Source organism: Homalodisca vitripennis, chromosome 1, assembly GCF_021130785.1.
Source record: "Homalodisca vitripennis isolate AUS2020 chromosome 1, UT_GWSS_2.1, whole genome shotgun sequence".
NCBI classification, from domain to species: domain Eukaryota; kingdom Metazoa; phylum Arthropoda; class Insecta; order Hemiptera; family Cicadellidae; genus Homalodisca; species Homalodisca vitripennis.
Window position 1 is genome coordinate 97,531,444 of NC_060207.1, and position 24,165 is coordinate 97,555,608.

The window sequence follows — 24,165 nt, forward strand, 5'->3', positions numbered from 1 at the left end:
TTTCAATAACACAAATTGCTTGACTAATAGATACGTACGTGCTGACCATCAGATGTGTAGAGTAACGTATCACTTGGACGAAGGAAAACTTAAATTGACACGAATTTGAGTTGCCATGAGTATTGCGATAGCTAGTCTTATTGTCGACTGTGAAGTATCTGACACTTTTGTCCAAGTCACCGCAGACAAAAGACGAGTTTTCAGCAGCAGTAAACAGTATTCGGCCTAGAGCGGTCTATATATGTTCAAATGCAAATCATCCTTATCAGTCAGTTATCACCTAGTCTCCCGGGTCGGCGCTATTGTTGCCAGGATGGAGCGCCTCTGGGTCGACTTCTGTGGATGCTAAGACAAAGCAGCATGACAGGACGGCAGCTCCGCACCGGCCTCCGCTGATTGCCGCCCAGACCCAATTATCATCCCACAAAAGGGTTTTGTTCGATCGAATTACCCAATCCCGCTTGGACGGGCCGCACCTTTCACCTCCCTGAGCTTCTGGTGCCTCTGCGGCGCGACGCCTGGCAACATCTTCGGCTTTCATTGAAGCTTCAGCTTCTGATCGCGAGTAACTAACTGCGGATCAGAGGATGCGGTGCTACTATAATGCTATACAGGGCGCCACACGTCTCGTACAAAGGTCGAGGACTGTGCACGATCAAAAAAATTAAATATAATAAAATTAATATGAGTAACCGTTGAACAAAAGGGATTTAAAATATTCTTATTGTATCATGAGTTTTATACCAACTCAAAATACATATTACACAGAAACGTTCTAACAGAAACACGATAAATGTCGCAGCACATGTTGGTGTTCTAATTCTGGTGATATTATGATTGAAGATTTTATTAGCTTGAATAATTTGTTTCGATTAGTAGAATTGGTTTGATTTTATTACCAACCAACACAAAGAAAGTGACAAAAAGTGTAACTAAAAGAAATGTGTGTAATGGGTTGAATCAAAATAACAGTTCAGTGAAGTCATAGGGACACAGTAGTATGCACAGTATTTACACCTGAGTTTGTTACTGTCGCTTTAAAATCTAATATATTAAGAATTACTTTGAATTACTTTCCTTAAATGTTTTCAAGAAATAAATGATCCTATTCATTCTCGTTGGTTTAGTTCTACACAATATTTGTTACTTTGGAAAAAGTTTAAAGTTTTGAAAGAAAATAATATTTATAGTTTGATTTGAAGATATGAACATAAATATCCAAATATTATTAACACGCTGATTTTCTAAGGGTAAGTTTTATTATTCTATCCTTGATGGTTGAACTCCGCATACTGACCGTCTTTGGAAATTCAGTTAAAGCCGTTACTATCTTAATATTGGATAGAGTGATTACATTCACCACCTGAGTTACACCGCTGAATTATGTCGTTTCTCTAAACATAAATAAAATTAAAATTTTAGTTCTCTGAAGAAGCGGTTGTATTTCGCCCGCGTGCGTAATGAGGCTAGGAGATTAAGTAACCCATCGTTATGCATCATGCGGATAGACAATTTAAAATAGACCGGGACTGATACTCGTAACTGAAGCAATAGCATACCAATATATAGTTCACCACAATATAAGAATACGTATTCAGTATTTAAAATAATACGAGAAAAATACGGAAGTCATCACATTATAAGACATGATAAAAGAGCAAAGTTTCTTACAGAAACTAATCAATTAGTAAACGCACAAATTATAAGACATAGACTACATTTATTTGTGTCAATATTGTAAAAGACTATCTATTATTATCTCAGTGATGTAGATAAAAGCTTAGTACTAGTATATTTTAAAAATCTGCCAGCGGGGTGAATATTGACGATGTCAGGACCCTAAACTCACCACCGACAGAACCAGAATCAGAAACACTTATTTACTTTACACAACCTACAATGTTTGTAATTGACAAAGACAAACTTAAAGGCTAAAAAATTTAAACATAATTGAATTAAACCAAAACCTTAGTACAGTATATAGGAAGAGTCTATAATTCAAAATAACAAAGAGTCTATATTGGCATCATAAAATCCTCAATCCTGTAAAAGCATTGTTCCGTAAACCACCTTTCCAGAAATTGTTTTATATCTAGGATAGGGAACAGCGCTGGCACTGCGTGGAAGCTTACACCCAAGGCTAGGAAGCTCTTTTGAGTTTTACTAACTTGCTGCAATGCCCGCTGCAATATGAGCGAAATGAGTCATTGCGGAGCTCCGATGCAGCGCAGCCGCGAGGTGAGATGTGGATGGTCGTGCAGTTTTAATTCTCTCAACAAAGCGCCATAAAGCCGCAATCAGCCACAAGAGACCGCAGTGCTGTCATTAACGCGGTAAACATGTGCAAAGTGGGAAGAGGAACCAAACGGGTCCGAGAGTGGAACCCTGAGGTACGCCGCATGCCCCCTCCCAACCCACTCTTCAAGTGTATCACCATTCAGTTCATTCATGCCTCTCGCAACTAAGTAATAATCTTAAACCGTAACGTGGTCTACCCTAATAAGTAGCATTATCACCAATTTTTATAGATTCGTTTCCCTAAATTAATTTCAAATCGGTGTAGTCGGTTTTGTAGTGATTTGGTGTATAAGTCATTTTCTGGTATTCCATGGTATAATTGTTGTAATTATTATTTCACGAATGAAAATAGGTTTCTCACTTAAAATGTTATTTTCAACCTTTAAAAAGTTTAATCAGTGCACACAAGTTTTAGTAATTGGATGGATTCCAAATTATACTGGACGAAATCAATTTATTTCAATAGAAATAATCACTTCCCTTTCCGGACTAAATGTCAACCCCAATAAACGTTAACGACTCACCAAAACTTGACCCCTGCATAAATCTACAGTTAAAATATACTTTAAAAGGTGAACTTGTTAAACGTTAGTGTTTGCACTAACAATAGTTTCCCGACCAGTCAGAGTTGGCATTATATAGGCCTACTGACCCTGACAAAAGTCAGAGCCTGCACTGAAAATCGACCGCGACAAAAGACTGAGTAGCACCTTGGCGGTTGTAAGTTCCCACCAGGAGAATATCTGCTAATATTAGCCTTGGCTATTACACATGTATTTGCATCAAATTATACGGATAAGCGAACGGTCGGAGTTCTTGGCAGCCCCTGGATTTCAAAATTGAATTGGAGCGTAATTAGGCCCCAGAAGGGGACGGGGCGGGGCCCAAACACCTCGACAAAGGGCGGCCTTAACAAGCCCCCTGGGGCCCGAAACTATAATTACTCTAACTCAATAATACACCATGACAGAAATGTCGCATGTGTTTGCTTTTGTTGCTGCATGTTTTTAAGCCTTTGTCGACAGATTTCACTTCACAAAGAGCAAACTGCAGGAAAACAATCCCCGACCGAGTGAGGAGGGTAGTCGTTTCATTTCCATCAATTTCCTAGACTTATGGATTCTTAAAAATGGCTATTAGGAATAAATTTTTAACATTTCCACATAGTATGGCAACACTTTTACTGGTCACTATCTTGAAAACCAATGTTAATGAAATTGAATTCATTTCATGGAAAATGTAAATAGGTTTGTAAAATTATACCAAAGAATAATTCTATTTCTACAAATTGCCTACAGCAAGATATGTATTGTTGAAACAACAAATTCGCTGTTTGCCGTTTTGAACAAATATCTCAGATTCTCCATTCTGCATGTGAAAATAAATTTAATTAAATATGTCGGTAAAAACAAAAAGTCACTTCTAGCCATAACAATTTACAGCATTACCACATTTTTTCTGGGGAACAGAATTATGAGCGAAATTTAATTTCCACATCTGAATCAAATAATTTGCGGGCCGCGCTACCTCTTTGTGATTCAAGTTCCCATAGAAAATACGAGAAATAATCACAATTACAGGCCGGGAGATGACTTCCGGTGCGGTGAGTCTGTGGACAGTTAATTGAGGCGAGTGTCCGTCCGCGCATCGCAGCGGCCGCGAGCCATGAGGACGCCCGTTAAAACGTTTTAGAAACGTTCGCATAATTACTGGTGATAAAAATAAGGAAAAACACATGAATTCGTCGAATTAATCAATAAATATAGTTTAATACAGTTACAATTGAGTTTTAATGTAAGACTATGTGAAAGAAAGGTAGACTACGGTGTGATTAAAACAGACAAGTCTGTATGTATTGCTATCCTTTCCAAAATAATAACATAAAGATTAAAAATACTTCAGAAATCCAACATTTCTTTCAGTAAATACACAGAGGAATTAAAAAAAGAAATTACTACTTAAATCAAAGAGACTTTCGTCAATTTATGTAGCTGAAGAGTAAATTTCTGCTTGTTAAAAGTGAGATAACGAGTAATATTTCCGAAAAAAATTAGAAGATTTAATGCAATAAGAAAAGATACTATTGCGTGTTAAGGAAATGAACTAAACTTGCTCGGTAAACCGCTACCAAATTCATACTTTCCTTTATTTTCAGTAAATGCATATTCATTCTTTTTATTGTAGATTTTCGTATAATTCTTCGATCACCCACCGATCAGCTGTCTCCAATGGCAGTAAAGGGGTCTTATGGTGGTTACAACCCGTATCTATGTACTCGTAGCCTACAAGTCTCATTTGGGAACCATAAGTGTAACGAAAGAGGAAACTGTATTTAAATAAAATCCTCGTTATAGCAATCAAGCAGTTTCCAATCAGCAAATTTATACTTGATATAACCCACAATCATTCGGTTTTCTTCTGGAGTTACTTCAATATGTATAAACATAAACCTTCTCAAAAATCTACCTTATGACAATTCTGGCTATTCCTGTCCATCACAGTAAGCAAAATATACCGTTAAGGTGGTGTGATCGTTTATCGATTAGGACAATGGTTCTGTAATTTAAACTTAAGAATTTACCACTTGAAGATATTGCTATGAATATTTACAATATGTATGTGCAATGTGGCTTAAGGGAATGATATGTTTTTAGGCTACAGTGACATTTAATTACAATTCTTCTTCAACTAATTTTCTTAATACTTTTTCTTTAAAAATACTTAGTTTCGTCATAAATTATTTGATTCATACGTCATATCTTAAATTTATAATTACCTTTCGTATAAAACCACATTTTTATTTTACACCGTATTTATTTGTTCAAGTTACACGGATCCCTATATTTTCTACTTTAAATACTTTTACTTTCTCGTGAAGACAATAAAATATTTTTTGTCTATTTTTATGTCGCCGGAGAAGTTTACAACTTTACAATACAAACTCATTCCCACCAAAAACCATTTGCGCAAACTTAAATGGGTAAAAAATTAAACGAGTTTGAAATTCTGGAAAAATATTCCTGTCCAATGTACGCGTGCAGGTAAATGATTATAATATTTACTTATGGAAATCGCCTATATCACAGTGATATACATCGCACTGATGGCCAAAATTCAGTTGGAGAATAATGTATCTCGTGCACCTTAGCGACTACTAAGTATTTATTTCTGTGCTAACGACCTATAATTACAACGTACGACACTAATAATTGTATTACAGCTTTATGAAAGGCTTAAGACCGGTTGTAGTAAAACCATTCCTTCAAGAATAATGTTTAATTTTAACGCGTTTACACCCTTGGTTTGATTATAAATTATGAGGGATATATCATTTTAAAGATATGATTAATACGCGTCTAAACAATTTTTAGTTTTTCTCGAGAAGTGTAGCCGATATTTAAACGATTAAGTTCAGATAAGTTATTGTATATGTAAAATGAGACACCTTCTACGACCTTTTTTAGTTCCTGAAATGACATTTTGAACATTACTCAAAATTACGAGTGCACAACAAATAATTGTCAGGTTATGGATTACTAAGGGCTATTGCTTGCATCCTAATTGTATTCACCACTGAAATTTATTTGGATTCGCATTTCACATTCTGTTGGCCTTAATTTATTAGTACACGTAAATAACACAAGGGCATAAAAGTATTTGAGGTTTAACATCGTCCCTAAAGGGAAAAGTAGAAATCGTTTCTTCACAGCCGACTCAATATTTTCTTGACTTTTAATTTATATTTACGAGTTTCGATTAGTCATTTCACAAAGTTAAGCATGGGTAAAATTGAATTTCTTGCCAATTCGCCCTTACATTTTAAAAACTTGTATTTTTCTAATTGACTGTTGGGGTGATGGAAAACGTCTACTGGCATTCAGTATCTGAAGGTATTTCTATATGAAACAAAATATTAATATTAAACGAGACAAAACCAGCTTAAATTATAGTCACCGCAGGAGATTAATGAGAACGATGAAAATAATGCAAAAATAAAACATAAACTATGTACAGTTACTTGATTCGAAAGGGTCGTGAGGAATTAATATAAAAAATAGATAAAAACAGCGACAAAACAGAGAGCATACTGTGGAACAAAACACGCGAGAGAGAGACATAAGGAAGCGGCCGTCGAGGTGGCGTTTAACAGCTCACGGTCCCGGCAATTAGAGAAACAAACAGAGCGGGAAATAGTGGCTAGCCGCTTAGCTGGTAATTTTAAATTAACATGTGAATGAGGGAACACAGTTCGGCACGAGACACTAGAGATACCATCGTCACTACTATACTACTGGTATAGGTATCATGTGTGATGGTGGGTGGTGCTCGAGCCGCGCCGCCGAACCGCAGACCTGTGAATTTTATTGCAGGACGTACAAAGTCCAATTTTTTTCATTTTACTTAAATTTTACCACTTTTTACAAGTCCTAGCAATTACTACGTTAATACGATATGAAAATGTATATATACCACAAAGTTTTAAGTTATCTCGTAATGTCGTGTCAAAAGGCTACATTTACTTATTGTGGAATAGAAACTCACATGTAGTAAGAAACATTTTAGTTTTATTTCTTTAATTTAGAGGACAAAAACAAGAAATAGTGTAAAATACATAGACACGTTACACACACAATTTGTATGTTATTTGTTAATCGGTTTAAATTATTTCATCATCAAATACTTTAATACAGAAAAGGCCTAGCTATTAGAACTACCGTTTAGTTAAATACTACAATGCTTTAAAACTAATACACCATTGACTTGGCACTTTATCTTTAGGATTATTATATATAATTTTGATATAATAATAAATTTTACAATTTCAACAAAGAGTATTTTATAGCGGTAGTGTTTCTTTTGGTATTTTACTGTTTATATTTAAACAATATTTACCCTAGCGGTCACTATCTTATGAGAAGAGATCAAAAACGGATTGCTGAATATTTCTGCATATACAGCAACAATTTAGTGCAATGTGGGGTACTTTGCGAAAAAAATGTATTTTGTGAAACATAATTTAACGTAATTTTGTCCACTTTATAGAATTTCACATCAAATCCGTATGATTTACTGTAGAATTTTCAACGATAAAAAACTACCAATTTAATGATTAAAAAGAGTTGACATTTAAGGCACTGAATGCGCCAAACTTATGGCGTTACATTGAAGAACGCCGAGTCGTTAGCCGACCAAATGTCCTTCACGATTAGTTTGGTTATTTATGGGCTATCTGTAAGGTTTAATATCGGTAGGGCTGCATTGTGAGCCCTTGGCCCGCCCTTAGGGCCTTCCTGCAGCTAATGGACTGCCCTTCATAGCTCTACTTTAGCTATAAGGGTGATATCTTGCCTTTATGCCAACGTAGTATTTTTGCGTCAAACCCGTCTGTATTTGAACAAGGACTGATTTACTATCTCAAATTCGACTTTAGGTAATCAAATGTTGTAAAATATTATTTTTGAAATATATTTTTATTATTAGATCCATAATAGGCTACTATCCATTTCTTTTACTTAAGCGGTTTTATTTTTAATTTAAATCACACTTATAACTCTAATTTTCTTTAAAATATTTTTCTTATCAGAAGTCTCATGAATAAATCACACCATACGTTGTTAAACTACAATTACACATTAGTTGGCATATTTTAACAATATTTTGTAGGAACAAGGGCTATAAAGTTAGATAACATTAATGAAACTCATTGCTATATTACGATTTGTTTTTCACAGGCATAAACAAATTAAGACTTCAATTTAATAATTTTAGAACAGACCAATGAACAAGTTCGTTATTTGTCTTAAATGCAGGTTTAACGATAAGTTCGCGCCACCGCTTAGCGAAACTTTAGGATTTTGTGCATAATCGATAGATTCTATTAAACGTTGTAGAAAAGACAAAAATGAGATTCTCAGAAAAAGTCTCTATTTCATAGTCTGACGCTTATTTAACTTTTATTGACGTGTCTATTGCACCAAGCTAACAAAATGATACCTTTTTAACCCTATATCCTGCAGCATTTCTACCTCGATCAATCTAGGGCGGCTGACGACTGATTTCGTTCAGGGAAAATTCCCCCGTCTATTTCTTGAAAAACTAGGTTTTTACTCTAGACTCCCATACTATTCGTCAGTTTGTTTTCATAAAAAAGGTACGGTTATAAAGATTGTACAAATGTATAGTATATGAACAACGTGGATCAACTTGCGTAGTCTTATTGCTGTCTATGGTTAACTGTTTATTATATAGGCTACGGTATTTGTTGAAATCCATTGTCTATCAAAGGACAGCGATTTGATCACCGTACAGTTGCCAATATAGCGTACCTACGTACTGGAAATTACACAAAAAGACGTAACGTATTGTAATAGAAGTTCTTTGGCTCACACTCGGTATCAGGGATTTAGAGTGTACTGTCAATCACGTGACCTTTAACTATGTCGCGCGAAACGTTTTGATGAGACTAAAATGGTCCAAAATTCCGCTTCATGGTCGAGTCTGAAGTACGCAATCAATAGCCTACCGCTCCAAAACAACACCGGAGGCTCTGAGAGTTCCGGGCGATTTTTAATCAGTTTTCTCGGGCGCGATCAAAGACAAACTGATATTAAAAAGTGTCAATAAAAACTGAACACTAAAGCGATTCACAGTAACAAGCGTCGAAACATTGAAACTTATTTAATAAAATGGGCACACAAAACGTACCTCCGACTGCAGTCACAATCCGACCTCAAATATGGCGGTTTTAATTTGTACGTTTTCGAGCCGGACTCGTCAAAAGGGCAGAAGAGGGTGGATGGGGGGGGTTGTGGCTACTTTGACCGCGTCTCCGTCTTCCCCTGCCCTACTATTGTTTATTATTTTTTTAATATCAGCGTCGAACCCCCTTCACTCTTCTGCCCTTATATGAGTCATGTGAGTGATCCGGAAACTGTTTGTCTGTAGGCGTGGATTTTGTTTTGCGATCTGCCGATGACATCGGTGTTATTGGACCCCGCTGCCCGAGGTGCCCGTGTAAAGACCGATACCAGGACTTCCCTTAAGGTAGGGTCGAATGTTTCACATTTGTATTTCAATTTCTAAAATAAACCCTAAAGCTCTGTCATACTATTTCGAACGTAGGCCACTAGATTGACAAATGGTATCACGTTCCTTTAGGCATTCTGTTACAAAAACATTTCATTCTTCCATTGATAACAACATGAATTTGATACCGATGTCAATAAACATTAGAACGAATAATGTACTGAGATTTGTTTTATAATAAATTTGAATGTAGTTATCTCATAATGTTACTTACGATAGCATATTGTTTTAATTTGAGATTTACAGGCGATGTTTCCTGTTTGAGAATTTGTGGTTTAAAGTAAACAATAGAAATTAATTTTTTCCAAATAATTTTTTAAACTTCTGTTTTAATATAAGAAATAACTTAAAATTATTTTTATTCTAGATCTATACTCTTTTTGTTAATAAATTTGGCACCCAGTAGGGTGTCAAGTTAATATCAAAAACTAAAAAAAAATGGATTATAACAACAAAAAGTAGAATGATTAATGTTTATAGGCATATCCAACCTGTGTTTTAATTAATTAATTCGCATTAACTTTCGATGATTTTTTTAAGTCCAAGAAAGATACTGTATATTTCTTATTGTTTTGTAAATTTCTAAACAAATAGCAATTCCGCTCAAAATCCATACAGATCATTTGACTTTCCCTAGGATCAGTCAAATTTAAGCTAAAGACATCTGCAAGGTAAGAAACAATGTTCTAGTCCTTACCTGACCGTCGTCAACGGCAGCCGAGAGAGCGTTGTGTAGGACTAGTGGGTCGTCCAGCCCGGGGTGCTGGACCAGGGAGTCTGACCTACGGACTCCGTACTCGGTCCTCCCCCGTTGGCTGTCGTACGGAAAAGACGCGTGCATGTTCGTCTGCCAACATAACACCATTCAATGTATACAGAGGTAGGTTAGCAAATTGGATAAGTAAGACTTATTAGAGGGTCAGAAGGACATTTTTACTCGTATAGTCCCATTAACTCTTAGCAAAGAGCGAAATATTACTTTTTTAATAAATAGGTTTCTAAAATGAGTTTTTTGTCTAAATTAACTTTAATCAAATTTAAATAAAGGCAAAGCCGCGCCCTTTTGAATGTAAGATAGTTGGTCAAAAAGACTTATGAGTACGATAAAATAACCTTGCTCTTTATTTAATCCTTCATTATGTTAAAAATAACAGAATAAATTAATTGAACTTATTTAATTTGTCATATTTGAACAAATTAAGAAACCACAACTTTAAATACTTACAAAACAGTCTATTTAACAGATATTCAGCTTTATAACTTTGGAAACTTTCTACATGTTATGAAAATCTTATTTTTTAAACTAATTCCCAGTATCCTTTAGTTACAAACAGCTAACTTATAATAAATTTCACAAAGCCAGGGAGAGAAAAATAGGTAACAGTTAATTTGTTATTTAAAAGCAATGCTAAATTCTGTGTTGTTTATATCTTAAGATTAGATAAGGAAATGTGCAGAGATTTTTTGAACATAAAATAATCGATGATAAGTGTAGAGTAGAATGTAGTGTAGTAATTGCATATTTTAATATAAAGTATATAACCTATTTAATTAAAACCAAATCTGCACGGATTAAAACTAAATTATTTTAAGCAGGCTCCTTTTGATTTTATCTTAAATTTTATATTTATTTATTTCCAACGGTTTCACCATTTATACATGAGTTTACTTAACTAAGGATAAACTAATCAAGATGACTATATTGACTGATTACCAAACCAATACAGTAGTTCAACCACTTTTATTTTATGCCGAAATTATTTGTACAACAAAGAACGGAGATGATAAATTTTGTAACAGAGAAGCAGTTATTAGATCCTTGAGTCTCGTAGTGGACAAGAGGAATTATTAAAATCTAAGAAAGTTTAATTACTGATAAAAATGTACCGGACAGAGGGCGCTCAGCGGAGCTTTGGTGGAGGGGGAGGGGTAGAAGGGGCAGTGACTGGCAATATCGAGCAAGACGTTCAACAGTTTTTGTAAATTCTTGTCGATGCGTCTTTAATAGCAAAAGTTGCAGACTTCATTTATACTATGTGAGAATTTGCGCTGTTATGCCAGGAATGTTTTCTGGCGAATATTTTGCCCCCTCCCCATGCAGCGCGCAATATTTTGCATTGTTTCTTTGCTACCCTCCCCTCCCCCGGAGCCTTTGTGACAAGCTACCCCAGTGGCAACACCTCTCTTTCATGTCAAAAGCGCTTTCTGGGTTATTAGGCCATCATTTGGCATCATGTTTAATTCATTCTAATCTTAGTTAGTACTTCTTAAGTTTGTATGAACTCAATTCGAAACATAACGTATGCACTGTGCTCATGTGAATTCTTGGTGAAATGTATTTTCAGGTTTCAGGATACAATTTTGATTAATACGTTCTTGTGAAAGGGAGGAGTTAAATACTTACAATACACAGTGTGGGTTAAAAGTATAGATACATTATGTTTAGTTTTTTTATAGATAAAGATGGAATTCGGGACACCTTTCTAGGAAATAGACGTGAACTTTTTAGTCACTGTTACAACTAAGCTCATTTCCCCAAAATAGGATTTAAATATTGTTTAAATACTCGCGGACATGCAGGCCAGAGTGTAGAGGTGCTCCATCCTGCTGGAACTAAAACTTCATTACAGCTGTTGGTTGCTAATTGGAAAGCTGGATAAACCTGATTTTATAACATTTTCAGGTATGCCTCGGCATTAAGGTTTCCATCAATAAAAATGAGTTAACAAACTGATCCATCACAATTCCAAGCCAAACGTTTAATTTTTCAATGTGCTGGGTATGTTGATCTCTTATCCAATGAGGGTTAACATTATGTTCTAAGCTCCAGCTTAGAAAGCAACTAAACTCATGAACTAAACGAATTTTGTACGTTTTTTAACCTGTGTACGCTTTGTAACCACTGTCATGTAAAACTTTATAAACTGTTGTTTGAGATATGCCTAATATTTGAGAAACATTTCTTATTGAGGGACGAGGATCTTCTATAACAGACTTTAAAACGTTGATTGACAATGCTTCGTTTGTAGCCGATTTTGGACGTCCAGATTTGGGGCGGTCTTTTTCAATCAATCAATCAGTAGGCTTTATTCGTGAACATCAAGTACAGAATAAGGGTCAACACAGCTTTAACGCAGCTTGTTTCCTTGGATTGTTTTTGAACTCGTAATTTATATACAGGGTTTCGATTGGGATAAGTGTCATTAAATAAATTCCTTACTTCATCATAAGATCTCACCCGGTCTTCGTCGCCTCGCATCATCATGATCATAATATGCCTTTGTTCACTTAAATACTCCATTTTAACGTAAAGTATCACAAAAAACGTCTTAACTCTATTAATTCCAACCAGAAATTGAACATGATATGGGACTTCCTCAAAACTGATAAGATAAAGGGAGGCCTACCCTGCAGTAGTAATAACTGTAAAACAGATTTGAGTTTGTAAGGAAAGTGGTTGTCTATTGAAGTTATCTTCTGAATGTGGGTTTATATCTTTCCTCAATTAATTTTTAATTAATTTGAATGAATTTATATATTGTACTGGGTTGAGATAGAACGCTCTAGTTTTCTTATTTTTTTATCTACCTAATGTGTCTTTACATTTACCAATTTTAAGCCTCCCCCCAAAATCCCATTTTGAGGAAATGGGCAAAGTTGTAAAGTGACTAAAAAGTTCACTTCTATTTCCTAGAAAGGTGTCCCGAGTTCTATTCCTCTTTATCCATAAAACACTAAACGGAGTGTATCTATACTTTTAACTCACCCTGTGTAATTAGCCTTCTCATTAATACAAAGCCAGGGAATATCCATTGATTAAAATTATTGATTTTTTTAAGTTAACTACTAATTAATTCATATAAGTTCAGACATTGAAACTCATATATTCAAACATCATCGGTTCATTTATTTAAATTTAAAAAAATGTAATGACAATTTTAATTATTTGTAGTTTAATAATTACAAAACTAACCTAAATTACTTTATGTTAGGGTTAAATTATATTTATTATTAATTATCTTAAACTAAACGAAAGCAAACATTTGTATAGTAAAGAACAGTTATATTTTAGTAATTATTTAGTAACAAAAAATAGCTGAAATGTGTTAACTTGAAACAAATGACGTGACATATTTTTATATGTAAACTTTATCCTTTCTTTTACAAAATATTTCCATCTAAAAATAAAATTTGATTGAATTTAAAATGTAATTCATAATTTCAACATTATTTTGAAGGCAAGTTGAAATATATGGGATTTAATTTTTTTATTACAGTGGATATTAATAATTAATTATTAATATTACACATTTCCAAGTTTGCTGGAAGTTGCCCGTTAGCAAAGGAACATATACTTGTCGCCTGGAGGGAGGCACTGCTATTAAAATAATTAATTCTGCATATAATCCAGTCATGTCAAGAATGGTTTCGTAAAATATAATTACAGGATTATCAAGGTATTCAAAAGATACGTGCGCAATACAAAATCTGAAATATTCGTCCTCTGTTAAACGAAATGTTCTGTTGACAGAACAATATACTTCTTATTACAGTGCAGTGAATGGTTTTTAATTAATTCTTTTGAACAATTACGAGTTATTATTAACTAAAGTACTATTTTTATAATTCTTTTATTACTACGGCACTAATCGTATTAAACATGTAGTGAAATTTAAAATAACTTTAAAAGACAAAATGTGTCGTAAAAAATTATCAGTACTCCCTTGGTTATAAAAGGCGAAAAGTAAATTAAAATTTCATAATGTTTAAGAACATTATATAAATTCAATTAAAATTACATCAGGCTAGTGCCATTTACACACATTAAATAAATGGTAAATGAGATAAATTCAGTGATAATTTTATTTCACTGCATATAATGTACTTGATATAGCCTAAATAACTAAATTCCTTTCCTAATTTAAAAAAAACCCTTAATTCGTATTTTAATAATTTTGATTAGGAAATATGAGTTGAATTGAATTCCGTTTTGTATGCTCATTCTAAATTAGTTTGAATTAATTTCCTCCAACAATACAACAAATATTTTGTAGGATTCAAAAATGTTTACCCAGCTTCAAAATAAAGATGAAAAATGGTGGCCAATTCTTAGTTGTGGAGAATTAATTGTACCTGAATGATTCCACTGTCAAATAGTGTGTCTAGAATATGCTACATCGTATCCAAACAAATATAGTACAATTTTCCCCCTTTTTTGCACAAAAGCTGATTGTATAGATAGCTAAATGTAATAATCCTCAGTACATATAAAAAGCATTAACATATGGAATATTTCCAAAAGAATCACTCTTAAAATGTCATTAAAACTTAAATCGCCAAATATAAACTAACAACTACTAAAATATTTTAAAAAAATGTTATGATATTTGTATAAATAATACCGTGGACGATACCAACAAAAAGATTTATTTTTGTCTAAGCCCTAGTTCTAAACGTTTTAATATTGGAAACCTATTTTCTAAAAAGACCTTTCGTAAGATAACCTAAGTCTGCCACATTGGTACACGTAGATAAAGTATATTGATCATATGTCTGATCCACTAATCTTTCATTACTAATAATATTTTCTTACATTTCGTCCTGTCCTTATTGATTTAGGCAAGTTCACTCTAATGGCAAACGTATCAAATTCAGTCTTCCAACCAGTCCTAATGTTTATTTTGGCGTACAGTCGGAGAAACCTTTTGAGAAAATAAACGTCTTGCAATGTACTTGTATACTACCTTATACAACGAATATAACAAACTTTAGCATGTGAGAAGTTTATAGAAAGTTCTTTAGGAGTTTAGTGGTAATTGAGGGAAACTTACGACATGGAGGTCAGAGTCTGATCGCCTCAGGACGTCGTGACGGCCCGCGGCGGCCGTGAGCTGGTTGTAGTGGTGGGCGGCCGCCTGGGCGGTCTGGTGGAGGGTGTTGAGGGTCTGACTATAGGGGTCTGCAAGGTAGTCCATGGCAGCGGGTGAGCCAGTGGCGGAGGGCTGATGCTGGTGGTGATGGGACGGCGGGAAAGGCGGTGGGAAGTAGGGCGGTTGGAAGTCCGTGTGCTGGTGAGGGCCGGACATGGAGTTGGACGGTGCGGAGTTGGTGGGAGTGTTGCGGTGATGGTGATGGTGATGGTGGGAAGGACTAAAAGGCGAGGAGCCACCACCGCCTCCCGAGCCGATAGAAGCGATCGTCCCATGGCCCGTCAAGCGGTCCTGAAACAGAGAGTAGAATTTAAACCAAACAAACACTGAAAGTACACTGCAGATCAATGGTATAAGAATTAAGAATCTTCATTGTCATTGATCATGATGAACATGAAGTGGTCAACGTTAATAAGAACTAATTAGGTTACGATACTAAGATAAATATAATTCCTCAATGCGCTGTTGAAGTGGGCCATAACTGAGTGGAGAGAAAAGGGATGGAGGGGAGGAAGGTAGTGGAAAGACAGCTAATTAAATAACATTAGCACTTACTGGTAACAACGAATGAAGATAGAGGAAGGCGATGGAATAACATAAAATTAAATAACATAATCTGCTACTAATAAAAGTTAATAATACATATAATGGAACAAAACAAAACTGTCAGGTTCGAACTATAACATTTTAAATAAAGTAAATAATTCTTCCATCCATTCAGAACCAAGACCAATTCTATTCCATTAAATAAATACAATTGTTGGCATTGCAGGATCCACAACAAGGCAGATAGTTGACTGAGAGACGACAGGTGGGATAACAAAGGTCCGAGAGTGGAGCCCTGAGGAACACCAATGTTGACTTTCGTCGCCCTCGCCACCTCTTGGCTCAGCAGCAGCCGTCTCGCTGATAGGCCTTATCACGTATCGCCTGTGAGCGTCCGAAACCAATTACCAACCTAAAGTGGTAAATTGTTTACAGTTGTGGGAGAGCTTTGATTGGCTTGCTATCCATCCACACATTCATCTTATCATTCACTAATAGACCATAGAATATGTTTAAGAAACATTTACAAATATAGTCGCATTGGCAGAATACTTTATTATACAACTGTTATAATACTGCTTAATTTATGAACAAATACTCCAATAATTAAAAAATTGTATTTTTGTAAAACAAAAACATAATTCCTTGATTATTGCAGTGTTTGTTCATAAATTAAGCATTTGACTCCAATAAGAAGAAGCTGGTAGAATGAATGTGTTATATTACTTTTTATTACGTGTCAGATAGTAAAGTAGTCTTTTCTCAATTTTAAATGTGCGTTAAATACTTGACATTATGGTTAATACCTAATATATTTAAATATACAAACATACGTTTTTGCCGTTAAGTATATTATGTTAAGATGAAAATAATAAAAAATAAAGTTAACTGATACGCAACATAATTTTGGAAAGATTATTCTCGTGGGATATTAACGTCTTCTAAGTATAACAAGACCGTAAAGAAACGCTCTCGCGGAATTTCAAGTGACGGCGAAATTGGAGGTTTCAAATTCCTCTATCTGAGCGCGGGGGCTGGGTCGGATCGATAAGTCAGTTAGGGTGTTTTAGGACGATAATCGACCTCGGCACAGATAGCTATGTGGGGTCCGAAAATACGTCACGGGGATCGGCGAGGGGTATGTTATTACGGAAAAAATGACAAGACGGGCAGTTCATGAATATGATATGAGGTGCTACTCGAAACAGATGCGACGTGGACACGAGGATCGAGAGCGGAGCGAGCGGGTTCGGCTCGGCGCGGCTCTGCGCGGGATTCCTAGCTGATAGGATGATTGCCCATCGGTGGCTGCAATTAACATAGATAATTACATAGTGGCCACCACGCCACGCGAGCTCCCGACTTCTCCATTACTACACTTGCCACTTGCTACCCCACATTTGTTACACGTTTGCTCCCGTTTACATTGGCGCTGCTTATCGCTTGCTTATCGTTTTCCATTGTTACTTCTTAATCCTCAGCGCGCTGTAATCTCTTTCAAATTTCAATAGCGATTTTTCATATTTTTTTAATGCCACCGAATTTGAACCCACCCTTGCGCTGAATACACAGGGACCAGCCAATATTCAAGTAGGAATTTGAAGTTACTACAGGGTTTTTGATTGTTCCCTTCTTTTTTTGTACTATGTAAAAAGTAGAGTTATAGGTATGTTGTGTACATAAGTCTACAACATAATTTTATAAGTATATATTTATTAAATTTTAGTTATTTTTTAATTATTTGCAGAACAGGCAAGTGCATCTTCTAGTTATTTAATTAATTTTCATTGCCCACGGGTTTTTACTAATTTTTATAACGATAATGTTAATAACATCAGCTAGTAAAGACTCAATTACATATATAAGAACATTAATAAGAAACTGTATATAATTACGTTATATTTAAGTTCATACAAAATTTTATTGGATTAAAATCTTCAGTAATAACTGTGTTCGACTGTTTCTTGTTTTATGAGCATTATTATTGCACTGTATGGTTTCTTTATAAAACAACTTACGAAGTAATCTGTTTGTGCATACTTCCTTGCACCATGAATGTTTGCTGGATGAAAGTTCGCTGGACTGTGCTTTTGCACTAATGAACTAATTCAAGCTCTAAATGTACTAAAATATTAACAAAATTTTTCAGTCTGTCAATGAAACAAACACGTAATGTCATTCTTAATGTAGTTTTAAATGTACATATTTTTAAATACTAAGTATTAGATCTAAAAGACAATGTTACTATCTGATATAAAACTCTTATTTCACTTTTTACAAAAGTGGACTTCTTGATCTGTGACATACATTTCCTTAATAGGGAAAAAGGCCAAATCAAGTTTGGAACAAATCATAATAAGAACAAATAAATCACAATCGCTATAACTATAACATTTTTGACGCATTTTCTTGATCGTGGCAACAAGGCAAACTCAATATTGGCGTCGGAAATGTAATTCACTGGAACCACTGCAGTGGCCATACACGTGCAACACCTACCTTGCATGCAAAACAGCGGGTAACTGCTAGCAGGTATAAGAGACAGTGTAGTCTAACTTTTATTTCTATATATTTATACCTAACTATACATTTAAAGGCTGTTATGAAACATATCTAAGTTATCTTTTGACAAAAGCGGCTTCTCAGAGCTGTGTATATCAATATATTTTCCTGATCGCGAGAGAGAAAAACATCAGCTTTGGAACAAGATATACTAAGACCGGGGTGAATTAAAATGGCCATAAATATACACTTTTAACATATTTTCTTGATCGTGGGAAGAAGGCAAACTCAACATGAGCGCCGGAAATATAATTCACTCGAGCCAGATGTACAAAACCTAAGAAATTGTGAGCGAAGCGGCGGGTAACTGCTGTAAAAAAATAATTATCGATAATGAGTGTTAAAAGATTTCTCGACGAAAATTATTTCACTTTCTCTTTATAGAAATTTTTGTTTCATGTGATTGAAACTTCCAATGTTATAAATTGTGGTATTTTTGTACACATACCATATAGTATATCCGTTACATAAGGATACAGGTCAACGATAAATAATATTCATCTTCCGAAATATTGAGCTTTATTTAGAATGTTCTTATTACACGTGTCAATCATGACCAACAATTCCTGCAGTTCATACTGGCGCAGTCATTCTCGCCAATAAGCAACAACTCGTAAAAACAAACCCTAGTTGTTTGCACCGAGTCGTAAAGAAATAATTTGAGAGGCGAGGTGCTGATGTATATTTCGTCAGCCGGACGTACAGCTGGCCAGCCAGACACAGAAACTATCTATTACGTGTAATGAGCGAGCTAGTAGCCCTAGAAGCCCGCAGGCCTCGCGTTTCTCGATTTTCAATCCCGTATCGCCCGAGGTCGGCACACGCCGCATCCGCCGCTCTGCGCTGCCCATACTCTACTTGGGTTGTAACCGTAGATGTGGATCTATCAGTCTTCATGTTTAGCAGTGCCATAACCACTGCTTTAGTCCAAAATATTTGTAAACTGCAAGGTTCATGATTCTTTTTCATTCTGATTGAAATTATCCCTCAATGAATAAAAACTATACTCTGTCCGGTTGGCTGTGGCCTCTGAAGGATTATTACATTTCTCAAGTACGCACACAAACACCAACAAAGTTAGCCGCCTAAATCCGAATATCAGGCTGCTCGGAGTAATCAAGTGCGTGCATGACGAAAACATCTAATTTTTCTTATTTATTAAAATATTGAATATTGTATACAATATGATATATCCATGAAAAAATAAAAGAAATGAGTCTAAACACAGCATAACGTAGGCCAAATGTAATGTGTTAAAATGGTTGAATGGTGATCTTAACGCTGTGTTGTAAATTTTAATATTGGATCTACTAATTAATTTAATTATAAGTTCTTTAAACTTATAAGTACATTTTAATTTGAATAAATGTTTGTATTGAGGTTACATATGTAATAATATGAATTAATTAAATAATAATTATCAAGTCTGACTAACATCTGATTGCATATAATATCCAACGAATAGCCGACAACTCATATAGAACTTAATATGTCATGCAAGGATGTATTTCTTATTATTTTACAATAATTGCTTATTCTGTAGCCACAATTTTACGATGTAAATTAATAAGTAATGCAATGAACGTAGATTAAATATTTACTGATCAAATATAAATTAATAAATGCACTGGATTGTATTCCATAATCTTATACAAAATCTAAAAAAACTTGTACGGATTTAATGATTACAGTTGATACTGAGTTGTACTGAAATCAAAATTGGAGGGATGGGAATATTTCCCAGCCTAGTCTGGGAATTATCTAGACTACTTTCTGTGCAGTATAATGATAAAGAGCAATGCTGGCGTGTAAACAGTTTGAACGTTTGGTTTTCAATAAAATAGGCAAAATCTAGCATTTTATTAGTAATTTTCCAAAACAATATGAAATACACATTACGTCATAAAGATATAAAACTCATTGCTCAAGTACCTACAAAGAATTTAATTACTATCGTATAATCTTCTGAAAGAACTCATGTCATCTAAAGTGTATAAGGCTCCTAAATTTAAGGAATAAACTAGTCAAAACTATTGTATCACCACCAACAACTACAGGGGTTGCTCGCATTAGCAAGACGGTGTGAGTTATGATTATCTTTCTAAAGAAAATAAATACATTGTATAGTAACCAGCAAAATTCAGACGAGTTTTGCAAAGACCTCTGGTTCCAAAATATCAACCGTAGATCTCTGAGGATTAGAAAGACCAAGTGTGGAATGAATGACAAGTAGTTGTGGCGTTGTGGACTACACTAGAGAGGCTAGTCCTGCAAGTGTTATTTTTGCTCGATTCAAAATGCCCTCCATAAGTTGTCCCTAACAAGAATATTTCACCCGGAAACTTTCTTTCCAATTATTACTTCTGTCGGGACAATGAGCTAAGTTTCAAGTATAGTTTGGAAACCCAGAAGTAATGGCCCAAACAAAGGGGCCTCAATGGCGTGACTGAAGCAACGTAAGATTTCGGACTAAAGATATGACCACGTGCAAATTTCCGTGGTCAACCCAAAATATCTTGTAATGGATATCCTAAAATATTCTTTTCAGTCACGAATCTGAAAGAAGATTTTAACTTCAAATGAAGATCTTGTTTCAGTGGTTTAAAATTCTCCGCTCAAATACTATTGTGGGTATACCCCTGCTATCATAGCTTATGTGATTAAGTAGGGGGCTTAAATTACACATCTCAATTATATGCGTTTGAGTTTATTACTTCTGAGTTTTGATATTACATTTGTTTGAGTTTATTACTTCAGAGTGTTCATGTAAATACTCAAAACTTAGCACACCGTCCTGAGTGATGTTGTATGGTTCCACTTACATCTTTCAGATAACATAGATGTTAAAGGTTAATTAAAACAATTTCTATGGATAAGATATACCCACTAAAGTTTTCCGTTTTAAGTTATGGATCTTGGTAGTTTGTGCTAGTACTATAAAATAGGGCTTTAAATTTTTAAGAAAAATATTTATCAAGTAAAATATCCTCATTTCGTGCTACTTTTAGAAGGTTATTTTTGCGTTTCCATTCAGGTAAATTTTCCTCGGCTCTTTCTTGTCTTACAGTTTATTATTTTTGAACACATCTTTTGACATTGCCAGATAAACGAGACCTGTAAAGGGCTCTGAACAAGTAAAAGGAGTATCTTTAAAAACAATGAATTGTTATAAACAGGTATTTTTGTATTTTTTTTAAGAGGTGAGTGATGCAATGTTATGGTCAAGACCGCTCATTAACTTTATATGATAAAGCCCTCACACGATAGTATACAGATTTTCAGTTCAACATTCAAATCTTGAGAAGTCTTGCTAAAATTATTCAGTAAGAAAACGTCAGTCCATTATCACACACACAAGAGAGGGATTTGTAATAATTGAGGGGGAGAAGGCGGCGTTCTCAAGCCCCAGGTTCCGGTTTGGATTTTGAGGAGGGTGACTTGGAATCAATGCATTACGATCCATCAACTTGTGTTTAAGGTCCTCTTGTGAGATTTGCTATTTCAAGTTGGTCTAAAAATATACTTGAAAATTTCACCATTAGAGGAGAATTTTGAAACGATGCCCAGGATATTTTTAAAGTTTTGTTATTATATATTCAAGCCTACGCTGTAAAACTTCAAGCTGTACTAAGTTTTAGAAGTGGAAATAGCCATATCCTTCATGAAAAAATAAGTGATATGGGTTTCATATTTTTTACAAAACCTAGTCTGTAAAAACTAAACATTTTTTAAATAGACGAACTTTAATTATTGACTCATAAAGTCGATAAGTCAAGAGCTATATCAAACCAAATTCTCTCATATTGAAACTGATTATAATTCTGGTTCAAACATTATATTTTGTGGGTATTGGAGATGAAAAATTAAACAAATTTGAAAAATTACACTTTTTACGGGTGTCCGAGTAAAGAATTTAATTTAATTTTAGGGATACCATTTAGACATACGAGTATTATTGACTCAAACATTCAGTTGGATGACATTTTATCACAAACTTTAACGCTCATTGATGGTACTCTCATTCTTTACTAGGCTTTAAGATAAGTGGTGTTTTAAAGTACCCTTACGTTTTTAAAATGTAAAATTGTATATTTTTAAAAGTCAATAGTACATTATTTGGAAAACCAACCAGATTTTATTACACTTTACTTCCTATTTTTATATGTAAGAGATATTATTAATTCGATCACTTTATACACAACGTGTTTGGATGTTTTCTGTATTATGTGCAATATGATGCCAAAACATCGAACTCGGTTTGTCTGTTTCTCCATCTCTTACATCGATCGTCTAACCGGATACGAGCTGTTATGATTAGATGACAAACTCAGTGATTCATACTACGTTTTGGGACGTGAAATTTCACTTGCTTACTTGTATGATACAGGCACACCTTGAATCTAAGTTAACAGAGAGAACTGTGAGTCTGCATACTGATCTATGATACATCGTCAGTTTCAAACATATGTGAAATTATTAATAATACCGAAATTAGTAAAAACAAGAATCCGGTCATGTTTTAAAACTTCTTTTTGTATGAGGGGGATCCATAACGTTGAGGAAGATTAATCTATTATTATTACTATCAGCTGTTTTTATTATTCCTTGAAAGCCTCCCTTCTCACAAGTTTCTCTTATTAAATGCCCTCCGTCAGACCAACCTATTACGGCTCTAATCACCAGTTGGATGTTGTGTGGCATACCTTATGCTAAAACAAACACTCAATTAATTATGTTTTTGTAGTTTCGTTCGATGACGAAGTTAGTTAGTCATTGTACGTTTTGGTACGGAAAAATCAGTTTGCTTGCTTCTTTGACGTGCAATAAAATAGAGTTTAATATCACAACACATTTGCCAACAATATTAATGTTGTTATGCAAAATTACGTAGTGCTATACTAATAATTTGACATTTATAATAAATTACTGACATATTACTATTTTATCAAACAAAAGCATAGTGGCAAAATAATACTCGAAACCGAAAGTCACATAAAGTACAAACACAATTGGTACATAACAGTAGCCTACCTATATTATTTATACAAAAACTATTAAGCCTACATTAATCAGTCGATTGATTTATTTATATAATTAGTCATACAAATTTTGGTTGATCGAACTTGTACACTCAGTAGTAAATTTTCGTATTATACTATAATTAGAAGTATATTTCTTACAGTAATACAAAATTTCAAATGAACATATCATAACGTACAACGCATACAAAGTACAAAGTGTACAACTCTCACAATAGCTAGGATGATGTTATATATTTATAGTCTAATTCTAATGTCGAATTTGTTTAGAATATAATTTCAAATTTTATATTTTCATACTAAACGATATACTCTATTGGATACTTATTGGCATCTCGTACTTCTACTGCAAAAGTAAAAGAGATCAATGACGTTAGAGGTTATTTTAGTGGTTTTAAAATTATAACACGCATTATGTCATAGCATTATAAATATTAGCATAGTGAAAAATATTTTACAAAATTGCAATACTAATTTTCAAATCTCTTAGTGCAACACAAACAAAATAATAATAAGATAATACATAAGTATTAAATCATTCAAAATTACATTCAAATTTTAAAGACATACTACAGAAGTCTAAATTTGAAAACTTGTGAAATATTTTACTTATGTATGACTTTAAAAACAAATGCATTTACTTTAGTTCCTGTATTTTGTTTAATAGGAACTTAAACGTTAGCTAGGCAGGGCTTGGAATTCCG

At 34.4% G+C, this 24,165-nt stretch overlaps 1 protein-coding gene across 2 annotated transcripts in view; it reads right to left on the minus strand.

The window, feature by feature from the left end:
• Window positions 1–24,165, minus strand: part of LOC124367341 (transcription factor AP-2-epsilon) — a 142,271-nt gene that overhangs the window by 32,423 nt on the left and 85,683 nt on the right. For both annotated transcript variants that reach the window (XM_046824098.1, XM_046824089.1), the window contains 2 exons: window positions 15,216–15,605; window positions 10,082–10,231 (listed from right to left, as the gene is read on the minus strand). In XM_046824098.1, the coding sequence (XP_046680054.1) occupies window positions 10,082–10,231; window positions 15,216–15,605 (540 nt within the window). The remainder of the gene's footprint in view (window positions 1–10,081; window positions 10,232–15,215; window positions 15,606–24,165) is intronic.